Source organism: Neomonachus schauinslandi, chromosome 3 (assembly GCF_002201575.2).
Source record: "Neomonachus schauinslandi chromosome 3, ASM220157v2, whole genome shotgun sequence".
In the NCBI taxonomy this organism is placed as follows: Eukaryota; Metazoa; Chordata; class Mammalia; order Carnivora; family Phocidae; genus Neomonachus; species Neomonachus schauinslandi.
This window is the reverse complement of record NC_058405.1, coordinates 90766020-90790860: the sequence shown is the minus strand read 5'-3', so window position 1 is coordinate 90790860 and position 24841 is coordinate 90766020. Positions and strand designations below refer to the sequence as shown.

The window sequence follows — 24841 nt, the reverse complement described above, 5'->3', positions numbered from 1 at the left end:
ACGATCCCAGGCTCCTGGGATCAAGCCCCACGGCGGGCTCCCTGCTCAGCGGGGAGTCTGCTTCTCCCTCTGACCCTACCCCTGGCTTGTGCTCTGTCAAATAAATAAATTTTAAAAAGTGTTTAAAAATTTATCTGAGAGACAGAGAGCAAGCGCACGTGCGAGTGGGCGGGGAGGAGCAGAGGGAGAGAGAGATCTCAAGCAGACTCCCCGCTGAGTGTAAAGCCTGATGCAGGGCTTGAGCTCACCACTCTGAGATCATGACCGGAGCCAAAACCAAGAGTTGGATGCTTAACTGAATGAGCCACCCAGGCGCCCCCCAGCAAGCTGTTTTAATACTAAGCACTTGGGAGAGTCTCCCATACAGGAAAACTTGAGAGTCTCTGCCCTCGAAGATTAGGAGCTAAAAATAAATATAAATGCTTGTGGGACATCATCCGCAATTAAAACAACTAGAGAGAAGCCTAGAAGAAGAATCAGAATGGCTTCAATACTTAGAATTCCATGAAAGCGCCTAATTGTAAAGCAGTTGGGGAGGCTCAGAAAGAATTCCGGGTTTTCCTGTGAGGAGATTCCTTTTTTTTTTTTTTTCATTAACATATAATGTATTATTTGTTTCAGGGGTACAGGTCTGTGATTCATCAGTCTTACATAATTCACAGCGCTCACCATAGCACATACTCTTCCCAATGTCCATCACCCAGCCACCCCATCCCTCCCACCCCCCCTCCACTCCAGCAACCCTCAGTTTGTTTCCTGAGATTAAGAGTCTCTTATGATTTGTCTCCCTCTCCGGTTTCGTCTTGTTTCATTTTTCCCCCTGTGAGGAGATTCTTCCTTTTCCAAGAATCTGTGCTGGTATCACCCTCAACTTGCACTCTGAAAGAGGTGCATTAAATGGCCACCTCATGGCCAAAGGAGCAGCCTCTGACCTCTGAAAAGGTCACAGTGCACTAGAATACACTAAGTATTTGTACTAGAGGCCACCAGAAGGGCCGCAAAAACCCTCTGTAATAAAGGTAGAAATTAAATGCAAAACCCAGCAAGGAACAAAGAGCGCGGGCTCTGGACTTAGGTGGCAAACCCCAGCCACGCCATTCACAAGTGCTAAACCCCCATCTCCTTATCTGTAAGATGGGGATACCTCTCAAATACCATTTGATAAGTAGTATCAGAATGTACTATTCAGTAGACGAAAGTTACTCCTATTAATAGCACAGGGCTACATATATAAATGATCAACAAAAACACCAGGCTGTAAACATATATGCATTTTCTTATGAAATGTAATGAAAATCTACTACTTTTCTCCTACTGCCCTGCCCTGGACTGGTCATTCCACCCAGACCCTTCTCTGCTTTGTGTTCTGCTATTTGAAACAAGTCAGCTCTGTCTTTAACTCAGCAAGAAGACCAAGGTCATCATCTCAAGCCTTCAATCACCCCAGTGCTCTCGTGATTGAAGCAAAGACTGACCAACAAAAACAGCAGACAGACCATCTGGAAGACATCTTCTAGACCTAGGCAAGAGTGGGCTAAGACATCGGGGCTTACAAGCCAGGGAGGATAGGACACACGGACCGCATGAGGTCACTGCAGGGCCCTGACTGAGGCACTGCCCCCCAGAGCCCCAGCTCCTCTCTCTAGGAGGGACAGGGTCAGATCTCAGGGCGCTGCGGTCAGGGCTTCGGGACAAGACGCAGCCCAGCCTCGTGTTCAGTGTGGACTACGCTACCCCATGAACAGGGCTCACTTCCCGGAGTGTACCTCAGCGGTCTGCATGTCTGCTTTGCTCTCTGAACAGTAATGGGAAATCCTTTCAACACAAGGGGGCTGAATTCATCTCATTTAAAAATTGGTATTAAGACTGGTCATGCTGCATTAACGGTGGAAGTTCCACCTTGGCTACTCATGTCCCAACACCTGGCATTTAACACTATGAAAAACCTGGAAGGAAATGCACGAAATGTTCACTCACTATCTCAGAGCGGTAAGATTATGGGTCATTTTATTTTCTTCTTCATATTTTTTATATTGAAAAATTGCAATGAGCATCATAGTACTATTCATAGCAAGGAGAATGTGTTCATAAAAATTTACTTCAAGTTTTTTGAGATCAGGGAAAGTTAACAGTTCAGCCCTTGGTTCATGGGGAGCAGGGAGGATGGGGTGCTGGCGGCCCGTCATCTTCCAGAACTGAATCTGAACCCTGGCATGGAGTCACACTCCCTGGGTGTTAGCTGAGCGTGGTGCCTCTGTATTTATAATACAGGCTATCATTACGATCACCATAATAAATATTGTTATCTCTGTTTATCTCCTATGTTTCCACAAGCTCTAAACTAAAAACTAGAGAACTAGTTAAACTAGAAAACTGCTAAACTAGAAAACTCACTGTCCTTCAAACACACGTGGTTGACCATGTGCCCTCCTTGACCAGCAGAAAGATCTTTTTCCTCAACTCCTAGAGTTTTTCCTCTATTGCTGGCACCTATTACAGGTTCTTTGCATTCTTGCCAACATTTTCATGTGTGTCCCCTTCTTCCCAAACAGGCTGCAAAGGCCTAGTAGACAGGGGCTGGGGCATTTCCTTTGTACCGCAAAGTACACTGTAAGGCTGGATATTTACCAGGTGTGCAACACTTCCAGATGGACTGAATTTCATTCTGTGTTCCTGAGGATAGGTTTCTATTTAAAGAGGCCCTGCCTTCTTGAATTCTCAAAGTTCTCTTTCTTTCTTATTAGAGGCCTTTTGAACTTTCCCTGGGAGGGCCTGCTATCTCCTTAAAGCACTGACCAAAGTCTAGGTGTCTCATTCAATAAGCTCACGCCCCCATCACCTGGCCAGCATGCTCGTGGACACAACGCATACTCTGTGGGGGCAAAGATTGGGATTATGTATTAATCATTTCAGGAGTCAAAACGGGGACCCTGATCAGCATGGTTCAAGGATGAATATTGTGTACATGTGAGAAGACAGGTATCAAGAACATCACAATTTATCTGTGCTTATTATTATTTATATCATGCAAAGCACTACAGAGAGAAAAGAATCCTACTCTTAATAAACCCATAAGAGCAATGTTCCTTTCATAGCACCATTCCTTCTGCCTTCTGTTTCGTGCTCTGTGTATACATTCATTTACTCCTGTGTGTCAGGGACTGAGCTCAGAGCTCAGGCCACAGGCGTGAGGACGATGGCTGGGGGCCCAGCCCTCACGGTGCTGGACTGGGGGTGGGGGGTGGGGGCGGTCTGTGCAGAGGGGCAGCATGAGGATGCAAAGCCCCAGGAAGTGGTGGATCAGGCCACAGAAGCAGGCAGGGGCCGGATGGGGGGGAGCTGCCGCCTGTAGAGCATCCTGCCGTTGGCCAGGATTAGATGAAAGGAAGTTGGTGAGGGACGGGACGCAGAATGAGCATCTGTAGAACGCATCCCGGGTGTTCTGTGGGGATGCCTCCAGATCAAGGGCCCCTGGTCATGCAGAGCCAGCCCACCATGTCTCCACCTCCTCTACAGTATGTGAGCAGTCTGGGTGAGCCAGGCGGCGAGCTCAGCCTTCCCAGGCACCTTGACACACGCGGGCCGACCGCCCTGTCTGTAAGCATGAACTCAGTCAGTCAGTGATGACATCGCCCTCCACTTTACACACACATGAGACAATTTAGAGAAAGCCCACTGTGATTTTCTCCTTGCCAACTCAATCTCCTGCCAAGGCGCATCTTTTTCCACACACGTCCCCTGAAAGCAGAGTGTTGCGTGGCCCTGGTGGGCACGCATGACCTTCCACCTTTCAGCTCAAGAAGGGCAGCTCCAGAGTTGTATGGACACATTCACAGCCTCTGAGAGCAGCGGGCAGACAAACCTGAGTTCATTCCTCTGGCAAGACACTCAATTGGTCTGATAATCGGGCCTCAATTTTTTAAAAATTCTAAAATGGGGATATAAAAGGTATCAACTGTGACAGATACTGGAGTGAGATAACCTACAAACACCTGCAGCCAAGAGGCCACCGGGCGGCAGAGTGGAGCACCTGGGAGCTCTCGGGCTGCCAGAGAGCACAGCTCTGGCCAGAGGACCCCTCTGACCCGGGCTAGCACCCACATCAAGTGGGTCTGCCATTACCAAGAATCTCTCTAAAAAGCTAACCCAAAACCAGGCCCACATTCGTCGAGACGGCATGGAAGGCCAGCAAGGCTTGGCTCCTGCCTGACCATCTAGCGGTGTTTCTGCCCTCCCTCCCTGTCCCCCTGTGCCCTGGTGACACGGAGCTGAGGGCATGCCCTGCACATGCCCTGCTGGCCACTTCTCAGAGCCCCGGACTAACTCCTCCATTCTTCCTCACCGTCGCTCACTCGTGCTCTTCTCCTGGCTGGGCCAGGTCAGCCTTCAAGACTCACTCACAGTAGTACGGCTCTGGGAGGCCTCGTGTGCACACCTTCATCACTGCACTCAAACACCTTGCTCAAGTGCTCTCTCCCACTAGACTAAAAGTCCCTGGAAGGTGAGCTCCCATCTTAGCCATTTTTCTATCCCCCGTGCCCAACAGAATGCCCAATATGCACGAGGTCACCAGGTGCTCGGTAAGTTTGTCAAACGAGTACTCCCACAGTGTATGTATTTTTAAAAGTGCCCACGACTGGCAAAGTCACCTCTGGGGCATGCCTCACTGATTTGCATTTACATGTTCCAACCGAGGAGCTAGCCCAGAAAATGAGGAGGAAGCAAGATATCTATAAATGACCAACTTGAGCCTTGGGCAAAATCAACCGTAGAAGGCCCAGAGGGTCCCATTCCAGGTGACATGCCTGAAAGGCAACAGCTCTGTCCTTTGCAAAAGAGACTTTAGTTCAGGTTGGTTTTTTTCTAGTATACGCTGTTTGACGAGGGGCAGTGTATTTCTGAGAAGACTTCCATCATGTGACGAATTACCCTAAAATCAAGTGCTTTTCTTCCTCCTCAGTTCCTGCATGTCCCACGGGTTGCCGTAAGTCCACAGTGCACTTGGGAAAGCCCCACACTGGGCACGTGGCTGAGTTACGTACTGCTAAGCAGAAGGTGGACAGTGGAAGAGGGGGTCCATCTCTTTTCTAAGCTGGTCCCACAGGGAGACCGAGACCGTGCTCTGAAACCCATGCCTTTTCTGCTGTGCAAAACTACTGTTTCCAAGTATCCTAATATACTGCTCAGAATGCTTAGTACTGACTGAAGAAACTTTCTTAGTTTTTAAACATGGGGGAAAAAATAGCAGGGTCAGAAAATACTGGATAACTTCATAGATACAGCCAAGGTAGAAAATACCGAGGGACAGGAATCCATGTTTAGGATCCCGCTAGGAGTGGGGCAGCAGCTCAGCGGGTGCTAAGACAGGCGTGTAAACAGCCTGGGATTCAGGTGTTAGCAGCACCACTCAACAGTCCTGACGGGAGGAGACCGCCTCCCCACGCCCCTCGGCATGCAGCGAGCATTAATGGGATGAGGAAGGGTACTGGCAGGCTCACAGCGAGAACTCGGTCCCATCGTAAGGTGTCCTTCCTTCCCTCCCACCTCTCCGTGCTCTCTCGTCGTTCAGGTGAAAGGGAGCTACCCTACCCTAGGCAACCCACAGACTTTCACATCTGCTGAGCTGAAACCCAAACCCAAGGAGAACTTCCTTTTCGTTCTAGAACTCCAGGAATTTTCCATGTCACCCTGCATGAAGCATTTAATCAAATGTACCTAACAGGGCGCCTGGGTGGCTCAGATGGTTAAGCGTCTGCCTTCGGCTCAGGTCATGATCTCAGGGTCCTGGGATCGAGTCCCGCATCGGGCTCCCTGCTCCTTGGGAGCCTGTTTCTCCCTCTGCCTTTCTCTCTCGCTCTGTCTCTCATGAATAAAAAAAAAAAAAATCTAAAAAAAAAAAAAAAAAAAAAAAAAAAAAATGTACCTAACATAAAAAGGTTTTTGGAAAATGTCTGAAAATAAAAAGCCAGAAGGTGCACTTTGAGATGGTAAGTTTGAGGCCTTCTCTCTTACACTCGGTTACAGAAAGTTTCCCAAGGCAGACATCGTTTTTGGCAAGGAGGGTAGGTGTTCCTGACTTCCCTCGAGATGCCAAGCCCCCAGTTTTTGGTGAGCTGCCTGAATCAGGGTGAACTTTAGGTTTTGCCCCTGTGTTCTATGTAACATAAGAAGCAAAGATTATAAATGTAAGCAAACAGAGAGCAAAAGTAAACATGGGCACCAGAAAGGAAGGAGAACAATACTGTTTAGGAGACAAGGTGGCCAGAAACGGCAAGGATTTTAAAAAGGGCAATGGGCATATTTATGACACGGCAGCATCAAGCAGGTTATAATCCACCTTGAAGTGATCCAAACTGTTCCAAGTCTGACTCTGCTACAGTCTGGTTAGAAACATAAGAATTCTTTCTTTTCAAAGTTAGTGAAATAATAGTAGCCAGCTAGGAAAAGCACAATTTCCTCATTTTTTTTTTAAAAAATGAGATCATTACTAAGAATATTAATGAATGTTTGCTTAAAGATAAAGTTTCTTCTAGAGCACAGAACTTGTCAAAATTTGGATTGTGTGTTTTAAGTTCGCAAAGTTTGGTTTGGCTCTGTCACAGACATACCAGAAAAAATGGTTGAATTAAAAAAAAAAAAAAAAAAGCAAATGTTCCTAAACAATGACTGGAATCAAAGAAGTCTTCCCAGTTGGGCATACCTAGTTTAGCCCCTCAGAAATGTGGAGGCTAAGGAAAAGCATGGCGCCACCTCCTGGGGAAAAGCTGGAAAGACCTTATACAAATGGGATCCACACTGAGTTTTGGTATCCACCAGGATCCTGAGATTTGGTCATTGGTGAGAGACTGGCACTTAATAAATGCCAGGATTTAAGGTGGGGTGCCAGCATGGGTCTGGACCTGCTTGTGAGTCCTCACTTAGCTAGGCTCAGTACCATGCCAGAGGGAGCAAGGCAGGAAAGAAAAAAAAAAGCTCTGAGTGGAATGTCCACAGGCCTGAGTTTTGGACCTGGTTTTGTTATCAACTAGTGAGGTGGTCTGGGGATAAATTTCTTCTGCTTTCCAGGCCTCAGCTTCCGTCATCAGAAAAATGAGGGGGAGACTATAAAATCAAGGATTTTCACATTATCTTGGGTTATATAACCTTATCTTCCACGCCTACTTGACAAGCACTGTCTCCTGGGGTTGGGGGGGGGGGGGGGGGGGGGGGGTGGCGGGAAACACACAGGAAAAATGTCAGGAGGCTGAGTCTGAATGAAATGATGTCTAACAAGAGAGCCATCACATCCTTGCCTGGAAAAGCAGATTTGGGGCAATACTTTCTCTCTCATAATGTATTAAGGCAGCTAAGGGGGAGACTCATTCTGTCCTACCCCAAAGGGCAGAATTAGGGCCAAGAGGAAAAGGGGCTGAGAGCTGGGAGGGCACTGCAGACACTGGGCTAGCCGGCCTCTCAGGAGGGGCTGAAGAGACAACCTAAATCTCAGACGGGAAGCTGGGAATCACACAGAAGCCTCCTCCACTGCATCCCCAGTGTCCACCTCTCAAATCTCATGGTGTTTTCCAGGCTGGAGGTGACAATGTGACAGCCACTCCAGGGCAGTAGCCCTAAGACAAAAGCTGTGTTTTCCATTGGTATTTTAAAGTCTGCTCAGCCAAATTTAAATAGCCTTCTTAGATATATTTAGGAAAGCTTGTCGACAATTCTGTCAATCCGTCTACTTTCTTGGGTGGACGAGGAGAGAAAGGATGGTACCTTCAGTTTTCTTTTTTTTTTTTTTTAAAGATTTTATTTATTTGACAGAGAGAGACACAGCGAGAGAGGGAACACAAGCAGGGGGAGTGGGAGAGGGAGAAGCAGGCTTTCCGCTGAGCAGGGAGCCTGATGCGGGGCTCGATCCCAGGACCCTGGGATCATGACCTGAGCCGAAGGCAGACGCTTAACGACTGAGCCACCCAGGCGCCCCAGTACCTTCAGTTTTCAACAATGAGTCCTGCAGGGCATGGCGCATCCCTGCTCCCCCGTGCACCTGCATTCTAGAGACCCAGAGAGCGCCTGTGACTTGCCCACAGTCACACAGCCAGTGAAAGGCAGAAGCAAGATGAGAACCCAGGACCTCAAACTCCAAACTCAAAGGCTCTGACATTAAACAATGGCCCTCTTGCCTGTTTCTGGGTAAGATGCCTTTCCTGAAGCTACAGGAGCTAAAGGCCACGATTCACACCAGGCTCCTAGGAGGGCCAGTCCACCAGAGGGAGGAGCCGCACCCCTGCCCCGAGTAACACTGCAAGGGCGGCCGGCGCTGCCATTCAGAAGCAGACACCGTGCCTGGCACTTTACGACAATCCTGCGGGGTGGGACAGGGTAGCTCCACTTGACATATAGAACACGACAGCAGTGTGGGTTCTATGGAGTCTTCTAAAAGCCCATGTACCCTCCCCCTGGCTGTGCTGCCCTGGCTCACTGTTAGAATCCTCCCCCTAACTACTCCTCGCAGGCAGTCTTGGGTTCTAACTACCTCAGGCAGTCTTCCCTGCCTCTTCCAGCCCACTCCAAACCCCTAGCGCATCTCACTCTGAACCACACGTTTGCTTTAACCTCAAGTGAACCACGGGCTCTTTGAAGACTGGAGCCCTGCCCCCTGCCCCCCCCACTTCCTGCCTCCAATAATAAAATATTTACCAGAATTTGTGCTATTAGTGTCAGACTGTTGGCTTGGCAACTATTAACCTTTAAATGAGTATATAGATTTCTGTTTTTGCCTTTCTGTTAAGCAGCAAAAACGTACAAAGGAAATAGGGTTTCTAGCCACATCCCAAGACTGAATCAAGGAAAAAGTACATATTTAGGACCTACAAAGGTTTAGGTTTGTTACTCAATAGCAACTTCCAGCACCGTGAGGCTGGATGAGACACAGATAATCGTCTAGTCCACTCCCTGCGCTAACAAATAAGAAAAACCAAGGTCCAGAGAGGTGAAGTAATTTCTCCAGGTTCACACAACTCATTGTTCTCTAGAGTCAACTGACAGCGGCTGCTGCCCCGGGAGGCTTCCAAAGACCATTCTAGAGTGCAGAGGGTCTGGTCTTAGTCGTGGTCAGTTAGTGATTTTAATTGGTATTTGAAAGAGAATTATCCGCTTGCTAAAATAAAACGTGACACACTGACACACTGCTGCTTTTCTCTGGCCCTATTTGTCAAAAGGACTGCGTAAGACACGCCACGCCAGCAGGGTAAAGCAGAAGCAAGAAGCTAGTTCCCGAAATGTTTATTTTAAAAATAATTTTGGTCTGGCTTTACTTTTAATTCCTTGAAATCATAAAATATAAAATTAACTAGAAATGCTTTAAGCTCAAAACCCCTAAAAGAAAAAAACTGTTTTATATTTATCTCAGAATCCAACTTTCCCAAACAAGTCAAACCACCCAATGCCAGACGGTGATGTCCGGAAGCCCCAGACTTTTGTGCATGGCAAGAAATGTTTGGTGACCCAGTCCAGCACATAAAAGGATGCTATAGACAAATAAAACTGAATATTCACTAACGCGGGCAAGGGCAAGTTCAGGAAACAATCCAAGAGTTTCAATTATAGAACATCTTCAAGACACAGAGTTGGTGTTTCTTTCAACTTTAAATAAACATTTACCAAACATTTCCACATTTGGGGGATTATATGTAAGACAAAATTCCTGGGAGCAACAGCTGTTCTTACATCAAATGTGTCTAAAATGAATCATAATCGGCACATCAATTGTTTACGAAGAAAGAGGTGCTTCTGAAACAGATAAGGATGTCTAAAACCAGTTTCACATGATAATATTAACAGAGCATATGACATGTCCACACTGTCATGTCTTTGAGTCTCGTGATGCTCATGCTTTATAGGGTCACACAGAGGTAATGAGACCCAACAACACAGCTGGACAGGACACACGCTGGACTGAAAACCGGGTTTCCTGCCTCCGGAGTCATCCCCCCCGACGCTGACCCCAGAATCCATTCGTACCATCAATTCTCTTATCAAATCCCCTCTTCACCGGTGAAGGAGAGAATCAGCACCAGCCCGAACAGATTGCAAATTCTAAGAGGAGAAAAGGTAAAACCGATGTTTTCTTTCAAAACAGAAAATGGGCTTCAGATTTCTAAGGGTCACTACCAAGGCTGGGCTCTTCAAGATGGTCGCTACAAGCTAACCCTCCTGAAAACCACAGTGACTTCATTAACAAGACGTTAAAACTCTGTAGCAAAGTTTATTTACTAAAAACATAAAAACAAGGAGTTAAGATAATGAAGGAGATGTACTTATTCAAATAAGGAACAGGAAAACATCTCTAAGCTGATCCACACCAACGTCTCAAATAGAAACTCTAAACTGGTATCCAAATCCTCCATGGTGCTTAACCAGGTCTGTGTTGGCTGAAGATGGGTGATGCCTGAGCGAGATCTAGTACCTGGTACACTTTTAGTGTGTAGCAAAAGTGTTTTACATGCACGGTTCCTTTTAAAAGACCCTGAGAAAACAGACCCTGGCTTAAAGGATGGGAAAACAAGCCATCTTATCATTAGCCCTAGCCTACTCCTCTTCTCTCACTGCTATTGTCCCGGCGCCATCACAAGGTGCCTTGTGGCGTGGCCACCACCACAGCGGGCACGGGAGGACATCTGCTGCTAAGGTCTCAGGGCAGCTGTGCCAGCCTGCCAGGTCTCATGTCCTTCATGTCCTGCTAAAGCCTGGGCTCTGTCTGTGAATACAAAACCAACTAGCTTCCTACGGGACGGAAGTTCCGGGGCGCTCAAAGGAATGACCACACTTGGGAAGTACTAATTAGCTAGGAGAGCAGACTCTGCCTCTGTAGGACCGATACATTAGTCACTGGGTCTAGAAACATTCTGGATCCTTCCCAATGTCTGAGTAACGCCCGAATGTAGTGACGAGAAAACATAACTAAAGAAATACCGTGTGCGATGTTCTCTGCCAACAAGATGGCTACAACACAAACTTGATGTGCACCTAAGTATTCTGCCTGAAAACACAAGAACGGGGAATGGAGACAGATTGGTTAAAATACGAGAAAGACTACAAGAATTTCAAAGGGAAAGAAAAAGAAAAAAACCACACCTAAAACCTACACACACAGGTGCCCAAGTGAGGAGCTTCTGGCAAAGTGACAGAGTGAAGTTTCGTAAGGAGAACTACGAGGGCACCGAGTCAAGGTGAGTACGAAAGTATGCAAAGCAGGGGAGACGGGCCAATACAGGCACTCCTTTATGTGGAACACAGTGTTTTCCCCACCTGCTTTATCAGGCAATCAGTGACAGCAGCGTGCAAACCCTGGGTTACTCGAATTCCATGTCAACTGAACGCTGGTAAGTTTACTTTAAGCAACAGATACTTTCTGCTTCTGTCCCTTAGGCAATTGAAAGGCCGTTACACCTAAGAACTTTCTCTCCTCAATTTCTCATTTTGCTAATAGTAAACAGATTATTTAATTCTGCTCACTTGTACTTCCTAGGGTCTACTGTCAAAGTTTCAAAGTTTAAGATCAGGATGCCAACTTTAAACACAGACATCTTCCAAGGGGACAGTAAGTGCCACATACTCTGGATGGCTTAGTTTCACCTTGATGCCACATTCTAAGTATGTCCTCTCCTGAGGAAACACCTGATATCAGATATTTGCAAAATAAATACCACTTTTAGGGGCGCCTGGGTGGCTCAGTTGTTAAGCATCTGCCTTCGGCTCAGGTCATGATCCCAGGGTCCTTGGATCAAGCCCCGCATCAGGCTCCCTGCTCAGCAGGAAGCCTGCTTCTCCCTTTCCCACTCCCCCTGCTTGTGTTCCCTCTCTCTCTGTCTCTCTCTCTCTGTCAAATAAATAAATAAAATCTTTAAAAAAAAATACCACTTTTACTTCTTTTTTAGAATTTATTTTTGAGAGAGAGCACCAGTGGGAGGGGCAGAGGGAGATGGGGAGAGAATCTCAAGCCGACTCCCTGCTGAGTGTGGAGCCCGATGCGGGGCTTGATCTCACGACCCTCAGATCATGACCTGAGCCAAAACTGAGAGTCAGACGCTTAACCGACTGTGACACCCAGCCACCCCTTACTTCATTTTGTGATCATGTATTCTCATTAAGGAGAAGCTATTATGGTTAAAAAAAAAAAAAAAAAAAAAAAAAAAAGCCAGCAAAGGCCAGGCCAGTTGCCCCTTAAAAGAGACACACGACCTGTTTCACATCTTGGTTCTGCCAGTAACTGCCACGTATTACCTGACAAATTATGGCATTTTTTGGACCCTCTTTCCTTGCTCAGGAGTAATGGTGTTGACTGTATTAGCTCATCTGGTCCTCACATTTTTTAAATGAGTTATTGTAAATGGCAAGTGTTTTGTTCAAACATGAGTGATTTTCACTATCGCACAACCAAGCCAGATTTTGGAAGCATACGGTATCCGTCTGAGACATATCTATCACTTACGAACCTGTGTTGTGCTAGGACTATCAGGTGGAGATGCCTAGACAGAGCATGAGACCCAGACCTTTGATGAGTCTGCTATCGTGGGGTGGATTTCTGGAGGTCGGACCTGTCACTGTTTGACAGCCATGTAACTGCTAAACAGAGAAAAACCATGATTTAGGGTCTGGATTCTTTTTGTAGACATGTTAAGAACTGCTCTCACTGCAATTTCCTTAATCCACGAGGGTGCTCGTGAGAGTCACGTGGGAGCCGAGAGAATGACGTGAGCAAGTTGTTATGTGTCACTGGGGTTGAACCCACTCAAGTTTTCTAGAGTTCTAAGTACATAGCCCTATTTTCCATAGTACCTTTTATTGGCTGCTGAGATCACTTGTACTTAGAAAGCTCCATCCATCTTCCCTGTTGGTCTCTAGACACTCAAAGAACTGGTGAGCCATGGGGGCTGGACACTTCAAGAAGCAAGTGGATGAGGATTTACTGAGTGTCCACTTAAGGCTGGTTTTAAGTGTGCGGGGCAAAGAAACATGTCCTTCCGGCTCCCTGGTAGGCCTCTGAGGTGCCAGGACAGTTTCCTAGTATCTTATGTGTTCGGGAGCTAGGAGGAGAGGCATGACATGACTGTGTCCGTTCATCCAGATCTTGCAGAGAGGGGCACAAGGAGAGGGCAGGAGAGGGAGGAAGACCGACATGGTGTAGCACCTCTGTCAACACGTACTAGGCCAGGAACCCTCACTGACTTCTCATTTAATTCTCATGAGAAACTGATCATATCCACCTCTATCTTACACACAAGGAACACTGAGGCTTGGAAGCTGAAAGAACCTGTCTGAAGTTGTGGAACAAGGAAGACCTGGTTCTAGCACTCGCACATCTGTGTCTCCTAAGCCAACCTTGATCTCCCAACACCAGTCTGGTGGGTGCTGAACGCCACCAGGAAATGGCAGACCCCTACACCCCTTCTTTTGACCCACAGCAATGGGAACCACTGACTTGAGAAATCCCTCAGGGACAGGTCAGCAGAACAGGCCAGTTTCTGTACAGGTGGAAAGGCAATCAGGAACCTACCAAGTGGCACCAGGCCCTCAAACTGCACCTGGGCTCAGCCGTCACACCAGCAGTGGGATCTTCACCCGGTATCACGGCCCGGGGCCCAGCTCAAAGGCAGCGACTCCCTGTCTTGGGCCCTATAGTGATCCACACTCCTCCTCTCCTCCCACATCCTCAATGCACCCCAGACTCGTCTGCTCAGCACTACTAGGCCAGAGGCCTGGCTCACCTCCTTATGGGAATCTTTATGAGCTTCCAGAGTCTTCATGATGGTCAGCTCGGCGTAGTTTTTAAATCTTGCTGGCTGGTTTCTCAGAATTTCCCGTAAAACTCTCAATGCTAGTGCTCGGATGGAATGCTGGAGTACAAAAGGAAAGGAAGATGTTAGCAAACGCTGCGTACCCAGCGCTTCAGTGAACATGCCAGCCAGCAGCGTCCAGCAGAGCCAAGCACCCAGCCCTGGGCTTCCCCGGCACCTTGCTGGAACCCCAACATAGGTCCCACTGCTTATGTGGCCCAGGCTGAGGGGCCAGCTCCAGGAGGCAGGCGCTGTGCCTATGCTGACGTTCCCAGGGCCTAGCACCTAAGAAGGACCTGATGAAGGTTTCTGGAATGAGCCAAATGAGGACCAAATGATACTGAACGAGGACGATACATCTAAGTTCATTATCCATCTCCTGGGGGATTTCCAGACTTCCTGAGGCTTAGATATGCAAATTACCCTTTTGTAAAATGTACAAAAGAACGGGTAAAAAGCATGTAACCATTTCATCAATACGACCTGTAAGACTGTGGACTAAGACAGCCACAGACCTGTCGTTACTCCCGACCTTCTGTGTGATGAGATCACAGGGGAAGGGGATGTGTACACACCTCGAGTCTCACCATTTGGAGGAAAGCCATTTCAAACAGACTCCTAATCTCAATGAAAGAAAATGGGGTTTACACCAAACAGAGCCAAAAAGTACATCCAGATTCTTCGTCGCTCATCTGTACAGTTCACACACTAACACACCATCCACCTGCCCTCTACGTGACATCACTTTATCTACCAACGAAGGCCGACCAAGCAGACGGGCTTCAGCAGCCAATACTCTGTGTAAGGAAGTTAATACAGCCCTTTCATCACTGTCCTTCTATCTGTACACCAAACCATTAACCCGAAGCATGAAAGAAATCAGTCACCATGACACTCCCCAGCCCCACGCGCACCTGTCTTCCAACAAAGTCACCATCAACCTGACCCTGAGTGTGACCTATACCGTGGGCTGTGTTGAGCTTCCTCCAAATCCACCTGGTCCTGCCCTTGAACTCTTCACCACACCTACTTCGTTGCTGTTTCTGCCAGCCTACACAAAGCCCAGTACAGAGATGGACTTTTACTTCTAGAGTATAATTCAGACAATTCCCAACATTTACTGCTGTCTCCACATAAGGGACCAGCACACAGATGGGTGAAGGCAGGGCTCTGACTAGGCTGCTCCCTCCTGTCAGAGTCATCTACGTGGATGGATAATGAACATGGGTGGGTTACAGACCAGGCATGGTACAAATGCCTTGTGGGCCACATTTGAATGTCACAGGGCAAAGAGGGTTTTTCATTTTAAAAATAATAAAGAAGATAATAGAAAATAATCCACACTTCCAGAACTTGTTGCTTGACCAATGAAGACCACCGGAACTGCTCACATATGCAGGGCTGAACCTACACAGAATTTCATGGAAGGCAGCATCTAGTAGGGTCTTTTAAAAAATGAACTTGCCTCCTTCTCAATTACACATGAAACATAAAACTCCCACAGAAAAGAGCTCGTTGTAAAAAAACATTCCATGCTAACAAAGTCGTAGAAAATTTTGTGTTAGACAAGGTAACCTGAAGCAGGAACAAGTTTCCCTCAGGTCCTACAAACCCGATTACAAAAAAAACTTGCATATAATAAGCTAGGAATGGGGCCTGTCTCTGACCAAAACATGACCTCACTAACTGCTGCTCAGAAAATATCTGAAAAATGTTTTGATGTAAATAGTAGGCACAATACAGAAAGTAAAGCTGAAGCCAAACTCAAGGAGAACAGGACTCAATAACCCGTCCCCCGGGAAGGGGGGAAACATAAGGACGAGGAAAGTGCCTCACATCTTTGTCCCCGAGCGTCTCCAGCAGCAGGAGCAGAATGGTCTTGAAGTGTTCCTCCCAGACGCCCAGGCTGTCTTCCCGGGTGATCTTGAGCAGCTCCAGCAGGGCACCTTTCCGTTCCTCCACCCGCTCGTTGTGGTTGGACAGCTCTTTCAGAAGGTCAGCCACCAAGTCAGAATGGTCAATGGGTACTGGGGAGACACCGAGACAAGTCACATCACAAGGGAAGCCCCGGTTGGGGACGCGCCCCCAGGGATGCTCAAGCTCCCCTCCACTGGCTCCCCGTTCTTCCAGAGGCAGCTTCTCCTCCATCCCTGCTGCCATGCCCTCCACCCGGCTTTGAACCACCTCACTCTCTACACCCTCAGCAGGCCACCACCCCAGCTGTGAAAACAGAGATGTGAGAACAGGCATCAATGTCTTTAACCCTTCCTTACCATCTTTTGCCCCCTCCCATTTCAGACAAACAGGAGGAACCATCTAATAGTCCCTCCTCTATGGTCTTCTTTCGCCAAGTCTATCCCCAGCGCAGCAGTCTGAAGTCAGGCTGCCACCGGACAGCCCCCTCCCGCTATCACACCCACCAAAGCACGCACATTTTCCTTAGGGCCTCCTCACCGTCACATCTGATCCTCTAACATCCCTTCCCTGCCCCAATATCCAGAGCTTAGTAACCACAGCAAACAAATACTAATCAAGATGTTTAGACTATTCTTGGGCTATTTACAGACTAAACTTGCCAAGATCACTTAGCAAAATTACTCGCAGGGACTTCAACCATGGAAGACATCCTTTCTCTTCCCATGTTCTTTCAAGAGACCTCAACTCTGAACATTCCCTTTCAATACAAAGGATGAAAAGGCAAAGACAAATCATTAGAAACTACTTAAATTTGTATTTGCATACTTTTTTTTTCTTTAGCATCTAAGATAGGGGAACACACACACAGGAAGTTTGAAATGTTAAAGAACTTGATCTTTCCCCCCTGCATTCCCACCTTTCTCTTTGAGCCTTTTTATTTTCCTTTAAGCCTTTTAGTATACAGATGGTGAACAGATAACAACCAACACCCAGCCCAATCTCTATTCTATCTTAAACGAGAGCTACAAATGGGTTAACTTAAATGATGTATCAATTCTATGAGCAATGAAAGGAAACAGCTCCCTACTCCACGAAAGGGCAATTCATAATAACCATCATACCCCTAGCCCATGGCCCCGGAAACACACACTGGGATCCCTTGGGAATTTAAGGAGCTGCTACCCATTGGCAATCAGCAAGTAAGAGCCAGGGGATGTGCCTTGAGACAACTGAAGGACTTCACCACTGTCTTAGGATCCCATCACTGTCTGAGCCACTGAAAGAGCAGAGTTTTCCTTCTTTTTTTAAAAGTAGGCTCCACATCTAACGTGGGGCTTGAACTCACGACCCTGAGATTGAGTCACACGCTCTGCCGACAGCCAGGGAGCCAGCCAGGCGCCCCCCAGTCTTCCTTCTTTTGTATCCCCACTGAAACCAGCATCTGCTCTAGTGTGGCCCCTCTTTCCAGGCCCACTGTGATAAGTCTGTTTCCCCTGACAGGCCTTGAGTTCTCTGAGGCCAGGGACTGTGCCTCATTTGCCTCCTTGTCCCCAGCAAGCTACCCATTTCATTACACACAGTGAATGCTGTTTACAGTTCTAATTTAGGGTTCTGATTTAATTCTCCATTCAAAATTAAAACACAAAAGGTTTGGAAACAAAGAGAATATATAATTTTTTAAAAATGACTATTAAGTGAACATGACAATCAGGTGAAAAGGAAATAATTAAGTTCCTGATGAAAATACCATCACACCAACGCATACTTGACTCACTTATTACTCAATAATGGATAATGGGTCTTAACACAAGTGTCAGAAAACAAAACAAGACAGCAGACTAGTTCTGTTCCATGCCAAGTATATTTTGGGACAAGTAATTTAATCTTTCCGGACCCTTAGATTTTTAATCTGTGAAATAGGAATAATCCACTCTATCTCATTAGATATACAGGTAAAACACTGAGTTCAGCAGCAAGCCCATGTTAACACAGGAGCTCAGTATGTGCCAGATTCGCTCTCTCCAAACCACAGGACAGAAGTCAACCTAAAGCAGCTCCAGGAAGAGCTGGTTAAAACGCTGGTGACAGAAGAACGGAGCCTCTCAGTGGCTGCTACAGGATCGTACTTCCACAGCTCAGGGCTGGGAGAGGGCACAGCAGGGGCCTCTGCGCCCCAACAGCAGTAGCTAACTGCTACTCCCCTCGTGCTTCTGACCTGCACTCAGGCCCCGGCTCCTCGGGGAAGCCTTCCCTCATGGGCACAGCTCACCTGCCTTCACCGCACAGTGTCACAGCTCCGAGTTCTGGAGAGCTGTGTGACTCCAACTTCATGACTGTCTCTGGGAGGAGGCTGTAAGCTCCCGGGGGGCAGGCACTGTGCATACTTTCGCTCACAGTTGTGCCTTCCATGCCTAAGCACAAGGCAGGAGCTCAGTGAGCAGCTGCTGAGCAAGCGGCTAACCAGAGCAGACCCAGTACGTCCATTTAGGTTTGCCCTGTCGGCCCAGAGCTGCTCTGACAAGAGGAGAAAGCCCCACAGAAAGCACTTTTGGATGGGGGGGGGAAGGGGGCGGAATCAAGCAAAGAAAGACGAACCGTCTCGAAGCTGCTCCATGTCATCATCAAACACGGCCTCCTTCAGGGCTGTCTTGTCATAGGTGTTGATGGTGTCGGAGTAGGGGTACGGATTGTAGTCTCGCACCCGCGGCCCTGGGAAGGCGCGTGGAGGCTGGGTGTTGAGGAGGGACGTCTTGTTATCCAGAGCTGTTCTGCCTCCTTCCACCACATCGCTGCCTCCCCGGCCCTCAGTGGCAGGCGAGGCAACTCCACCATCGCGGGACACCTGAAGCACAGCACACGGGCAGTTCCTGCTTAGGACTTTGAACACGCTCTTCCTTTACCTCTTCAGAAGTATCAGGAGAGCCAGACTTTGCAATTGAAATCTGGCCACCGACGGAAGGACAGTTACTAGAATTTCAATCTGCAAACATCTAATTCATAAACTACCTTACCGGGAACCGAATATGCTTACGTTTTCACCCCTTCATTCATTCATTTACACGTAAAGGCTGTTTTACTTTGTACTTGGTGATGACTTTTACTCAAACATTTCTCCAGGAATCTCGTGTGCCGGCACTGCCGCCCATCATTTCTTCATGAACAGCAGGATTTTCTCAGTGAGGCCTTGACACACCACCAATGTGAGACGCTCCCCCGAAGACCACCACAAGATCTAAAAGCAGCCCAACCATCCAGGATATCCTTGTATATACTCCCCCAAAGCCAAATAATGCTTACTAATCTCTAGCAACGGAGAACTCTGTATCCGAGAGGCCGATCACCCCCTGGACACCTGTGACTCTCAGCTGGGCTTTATGCTGGGTCAAAGAATAGGCTTTGCTGCTATTTTCTGAAACTTTTTCTTCCTAATTCTTTTTTTTTTTAATTTTTAAAAATTTTTTAAAGATTTTATTTATTTGACAGAGAGAGACACAGCGAGAGAGGGAACACCAGCAGGGGGAGTGGGAGAGGGAGAAGCAGGCTTCCCGCCGAGCAGGGATCCCGATGCAGGTCTCGATCCCAGGACCCTGGGATCATGACCTGAGCCAAAGGCAGACGCTTAACGACTGAGCCACCCAGGCTCCTCATTCCTAATATAATTCTGAGACTTGTCCTTAACAAATTAAACCCTTGGTGTCCTTTAGCCCTTGTGTCATGTTCCTGACTCCCCCCTCACTCCCAGGGGGTCCCTTCTCCTGAGGAGCACTGACCGGCCTGTCTGGCTCCCTTTGCAGGGCGGCAGTATAACCAAGCTGGTGTGGGCCAACTGCCGGGAACAAAGCAAACCCTCACTTTCCTCACCCCCACCATCTGACTATGTAACCATGGTAGAGCCATCTCCAGGCAGCCAGACTACACTGGGTGACTGCTGGGGCATGTGTCTGACTTGTGCTGCTGACAAGATATATCTCCTTCACTTTGTGCTTACGCTTTTTAAATTGTGGCCAAAAAAAAAAAAAAAAAAAAAAAACAAATTTAAAATTGTGGCAAAATATACATAGATCATCTTAATCATTTAATTCATAGGTGTACAATGCAGTGACATTAAAGACAGTCGAGAAGCTGTATAACCATGACCACTACATTATATGTTGGGCAAACCTTTTCATCTTCCCCAACCAAAATTCTGTACCCAGTAAATAATAACTCCCCACCCCTCCTGGCTCTGGTCACCCCTATTCTACTTTCTGTCTCTGAATTATTTCACTTGGTCTAAGCAAGGTCCATTCATGTTGTAATATGCGTCAATATTACATTCCTTTTTATGGCTGAATAATACTCCACTGGATGCATATATCACATTCTGTTTATCCATTTATCTGCTGGACACTTGACTGCTTCTCTACAGTTTGGTTACCGTGAAGGATGCTATCATGGACACTGGGGTACAACTATCTGTCCCAGTCCCTTCTTCTAATGCTTTTGGACACATACCTAGTGGAACTGCTGGGATGTATCTGGTTTTTAACACCACCAAAAAATATTTTCTGCTAACTATTAAGATGTTAAAAGGATATATAATCCATGGGTAGACCTGAACAAAATAAGACTTGGGGCTTTTCTCGCGGTAGGAAGATGATTCATGGACGATTTAATTTTTTTCTCCTTGTAACTCTCTTCTCAAAGTAAAACACATACTATTATAATGAAAGAACTTAGGAGAAAGGGTTTTAAAAACCTCAGACATTTTAAAAATAAAGCTAACCCATCCTAATTCTAATCACTTTTAACAAAAACCAAAACAAAAGATCTTCCTTTTTAAACTGTGTATTATCCCCATCCTTCTCTTCCCGCAGATTGCGTGGAGTGGGAATCAGAGTATACACGCCCACATATTTTGCTTTCCTCGCAGTGTAATAATGTCCCATGCAAACACTGTTTGTAACCACAATGTTTACTCACACCACTATTTCCATTTGTGTTCTAATAAGATTTACTCAACTATTCCCCTTCTACTTTTTTTTTTTAATGTTTCTGGGTTTTGTCATAGATAATGCTGAGATAAACTACACTGTAAATAATAACTTTCTTTCCTTTTGCTGAGTTTGTTATTTTGCGTAGATTGTCAAAAGTTATATTACGGATAAAGGATATGAAACTTAAAATCACTTAGGCTGAGGGGCACCTGGGTGGGTCCGTCAGTTAGGTGTCTGACTCTTGGTTTTGGCTCAGGTCATGATCTCAGGGTCATGAGATCAAGCCCCATGTTGGGCTCTGAGCTGATCGTGGAGCATGCTTAAGATTCTCTCTCTCCTTCTGCCCCTTCACCCCCTACCTACCCACCCCCACCACTCACTCTCTCTCTCTTAAAAAAAAAAAAAACACTTACGCTAAATATAATTTACTAAGCTCCAAAGCAACTGTATCAAGTTCCCATGCCACCAATATTCTACTAGTTCTTTATATCCTTTCTAGCATTAAATATTTTAATTTCTACTCGAAACAAAGTGGAACAATTTAGAAGTAAAGTGGAACCTCAAAAGTATGTTTACTGTATTTCTGTAATCACTCATAAGGATGGGCTTTTTCCCACATGTTGAATGTTTTCATCTCTGCTTTTGGGAACCATCTTCCCAGTGGATCTGACCTTCATCCTTACGGATGTCTGTCTTATTAGACTGAGTCACTTATCAAGCCAAAGAGACATACCAGTTCCCAAATCTTTCACACTTAATGCATTTTTATATCCACTGTGGTCTTTGCTAACACTCTGATCATCAAGCAGCTAAGATGTTGAATTCTGAGCCTGTTCAATAATTCAATTTCCACTTGGTCATATTTAATGCAGCTAGAAAAAAAAAAAATCCAATGGAGCCCTTTCACTCCACATCTGACTGATCCCTCTCCCTGGCTAGAAGGTCCTTCCCAGAAGTTTTCCTTAAGTTCTCTGACACCACACTATCCTGGTCTCCCACACAATAACCTGTAGCTTTTCTTTCAACTCCTTTTCTTCCGTCTTTCCCTTAGTGTTGATGATGCTCTGGATTTTGTCCTTACCCTTTACTTGGTTGATTTCACTCACTTTTTAGTTATCATCAAGCCAACTAGTCAATGCCTCTCAAATCTCTATCCCCAGCCTGAACGGCCAGCCTAAACTCCAGACTGGTACCTGCAAAGGCCTACGGGATACATATACTCAGATATTCCACAGGCCCCTCAAGTCACATATATTCAAAACCGAATTCATTATGTTCCAAAGGGGATGACATACATTTTTTCTCTCCTTCTAGGATATTATCTCACTAAACTGCCCCAGCACTTAAGAGTCCTAGGCACAGACTTCTGACTCTAGTATTTCAGCTCATGCCCTCCCAACCCTACTTCCTCCAGAGGCATTCTTTGTGACAGCAATCTTTCTAAAATGTAAGTGTGACCATGCCGCTTCCCTGGTTAAAAAATCCTTCAAAGACTCTCCATTGACGCCAGAGTAAAGTTAAGACACTGGCGGGAAAGTCCCCTGGGTGTGAGTGCCCTTCCTGAGCCAACCTCTGCAGCCTCTTCCCCAAACCTCGCCACCAACATGATATGCCCACTCTCTCCACATCAGCCACCCACAAAGGGAAATCATGCCGTGCCCACTGCCATCTCCCTGCTTTCTCACACGGTCTCCCTCCTATTTGTCCGAACTCCCTTTGACCCTTTGCTTCATGCACCTCCAAGGCTGCAAACATCTCTCCCGCTGACCCTTCCTGAGCACAAAGACTGGCCCGGCATGTCTCTTCCGTACTGAGCCCTGACCAATCCCCGCCACACCACTGATTCCCCACTGATCTGCCTCCCTCTGCATGAGACTAGAGCTTCCAGAAAGCCATGCTGGTGTCCGATTCGGGCCTACTATTTTTGTCACGTCACAGGAACAAAAATATGTCCGGGATAAACAAAAGCAAACAGGGGAGAAAAAGGTAGTTTACATTTTTCACAGACAGCTGAGAGTTACTCAAAATTTTATAAAGTTACCTTGGGCCTCTTAAAATATTATTATTCTAACTGCAAGATAAAAATAATGATGAAGTTCAGTATTCACGGTGGTCAATCTTCAGAATTATCACTTAACTGAAATATCGTTCTCTGCTAGCCTGGGGATACTTACAATATCACAGTCCTTCTTGCCATCCCGTTTAATTGGCTCATTCAGATCCTCTTGGCTTCGAAAACTAAACTTTTCAATGGCTTCCGTAACTCCACGCAGAGAACTATAAATTTCTTCAGAGTTCAGGTTCTCTGTATCATACTCCAGCATGCTAAAGATCAAAAATAGTGTGTTTCTTAAATTGAAGCATATGAATGTATTTGAGCTATGGGCATAAATTACTTCCAACGGTTTATGGAGTAAGGTGTGATTATAGTTTTATATCTTTAGGTGACTTGGAATGAAAAGGAGACACCTGTTAGAGCACCACCACTGGACAATTATCCGTGTTGTCAAACCAGGCCCCAAACTACATCGGCACTCGGTAAGAACCAGTGGGGAACAGCAATAACCACGAGAATGCAAGAACTCAAAGGGTGACAACTGGTGACAATGCACGAGGTAATGAAAGTGGAAAAATAACTTTCATATCTTGAAGATGGAAACGAGGAGTCTGGTTGTTACTGGTCTCAAATGTACAAACAGATTAAGAGGGACAGGCGTTTCAAATTAAAGCTAGTATTACAAGCAAGTTTCGGAGGAGCAAAGCAAATGACCTCACAAGACAGGGTTATGCTTACCAGTATTAGAAACTTGTGAAATAAAACCCGACATTCAAAAATGATTCCAAGTCAGAGCCACCCTACCGAAAGGCTCGGGACCATCTCTCATGCCATCTAACCCCGGCACTTGCTGTGAATACCAACTCTTCCAAGATGCTTACGTTTATGTGTTTTATAATAAAAACAGACTTTCGGGCGCCTGGGTGGCTCAGTCGTTAAGCGTCTGCCTTCGGCTCAGGTCATGATCCCAGGGTCCTGGGATCGAGTCCCACATCGGGCTCCCTGCTCGGCAAGAAGCCTGCTTCTCCCTCTCCCATTCCCCCTCCTTGTGTTCCTGCTCTCACTATCTCTCTCTGTCAAATAAATAAATAAAATCTTTAAAAAATAAAATAAAATAAAATAAAAACAGACCTTCTACAGAGGAGCCACATTCCTAGATGGATGTCTAAAAGTATTTCAGAAAGCAAGAAATATTTGTCCCTTACAGAAAAGTGATGTCAACTATTGTTCCTTTAGCTGGCCGTGCAGAGCAAAACATGAAACAGAGCAAAAGTCCCACAGAGCCAGCCTTCGGGTATAATGCAGCGTGTCAACAAGCAGCCTTTAGAGGTCTGAAAAGTGCACTGAAACGTGGTCCTAAGAACAAAACCCACCACGGTCCCTCACTAAGAATATCACAGACAAGCACAGGATAAAGCACAGCATAAAGAAAGCTCAAGACAAGAAGCGACAGTCGACCAAGGGCAAGTAAAAAAAAAACCCGTGTTAGTTTAAGCGTCACCTGTTTCAAGAAAATGTCAAGAGAAGATCAGATGAGTCAGTCTAATTGAACTTACAGTAAGTCTTGAGCTATCCTGAGGGGGACACTCCAAGAGTCCTTGGCTGTATACAAGTAATCATTCGACAACACTATTAAAGACTAAAGAAAAGCACTCTTTCCATCTTAAAGAGAAGGAACTGAACCTAGACACTTGTAGGCAGGAGCCTTTCCCATGGGCAACACAACCAATCCTGTACGTTCTCACAATGAGGTTAAGTTTCCTGTAACTTAAAAACAAGTAATATTTACTAAGCCCGCTCCCCACCTTTTCTTCTCTTTTTTTAAAGAGAATGGGCGGATGAGCAAGACAAGATTTGCACAGTTCTCACTTGGGAGTAGCCAGACCTCTACCGGCTCGAGGCTGTAATGATCCAAGTGCTTTCCAAGGCTGGACAGGTTCTGCTGGGGCACAGCAGCTGAACTCACCCTTCAGAGATAGGAGCTATTTACCTAAAATTGCAACACTCGCCCAGATAGAACCCATTCTTCTTTTCTGATGAATGAAAGAAAATCCACGCTCCAACTGTACTTG

At 46.4% G+C, this 24841-nt stretch overlaps 1 protein-coding gene across 1 annotated transcript in view; it reads right to left on the bottom strand.

Annotated features, from left to right (window-relative positions):
• Nucleotides 1-24841, bottom strand: part of CLASP1 (cytoplasmic linker associated protein 1) — a 262736-nt gene that overhangs the window by 14683 nt on the left and 223212 nt on the right. The window contains exons 35-38 of the mRNA XM_044913587.1: nt 22888-23038; nt 18333-18579; nt 15657-15847; nt 13752-13880 (exon numbers count right to left, since the gene is read on the bottom strand). Of these exons, the coding sequence (XP_044769522.1) occupies nt 13752-13880; nt 15657-15847; nt 18333-18579; nt 22888-23038 (718 nt within the window). The remainder of the gene's footprint in view (nt 1-13751; nt 13881-15656; nt 15848-18332; nt 18580-22887; nt 23039-24841) is intronic.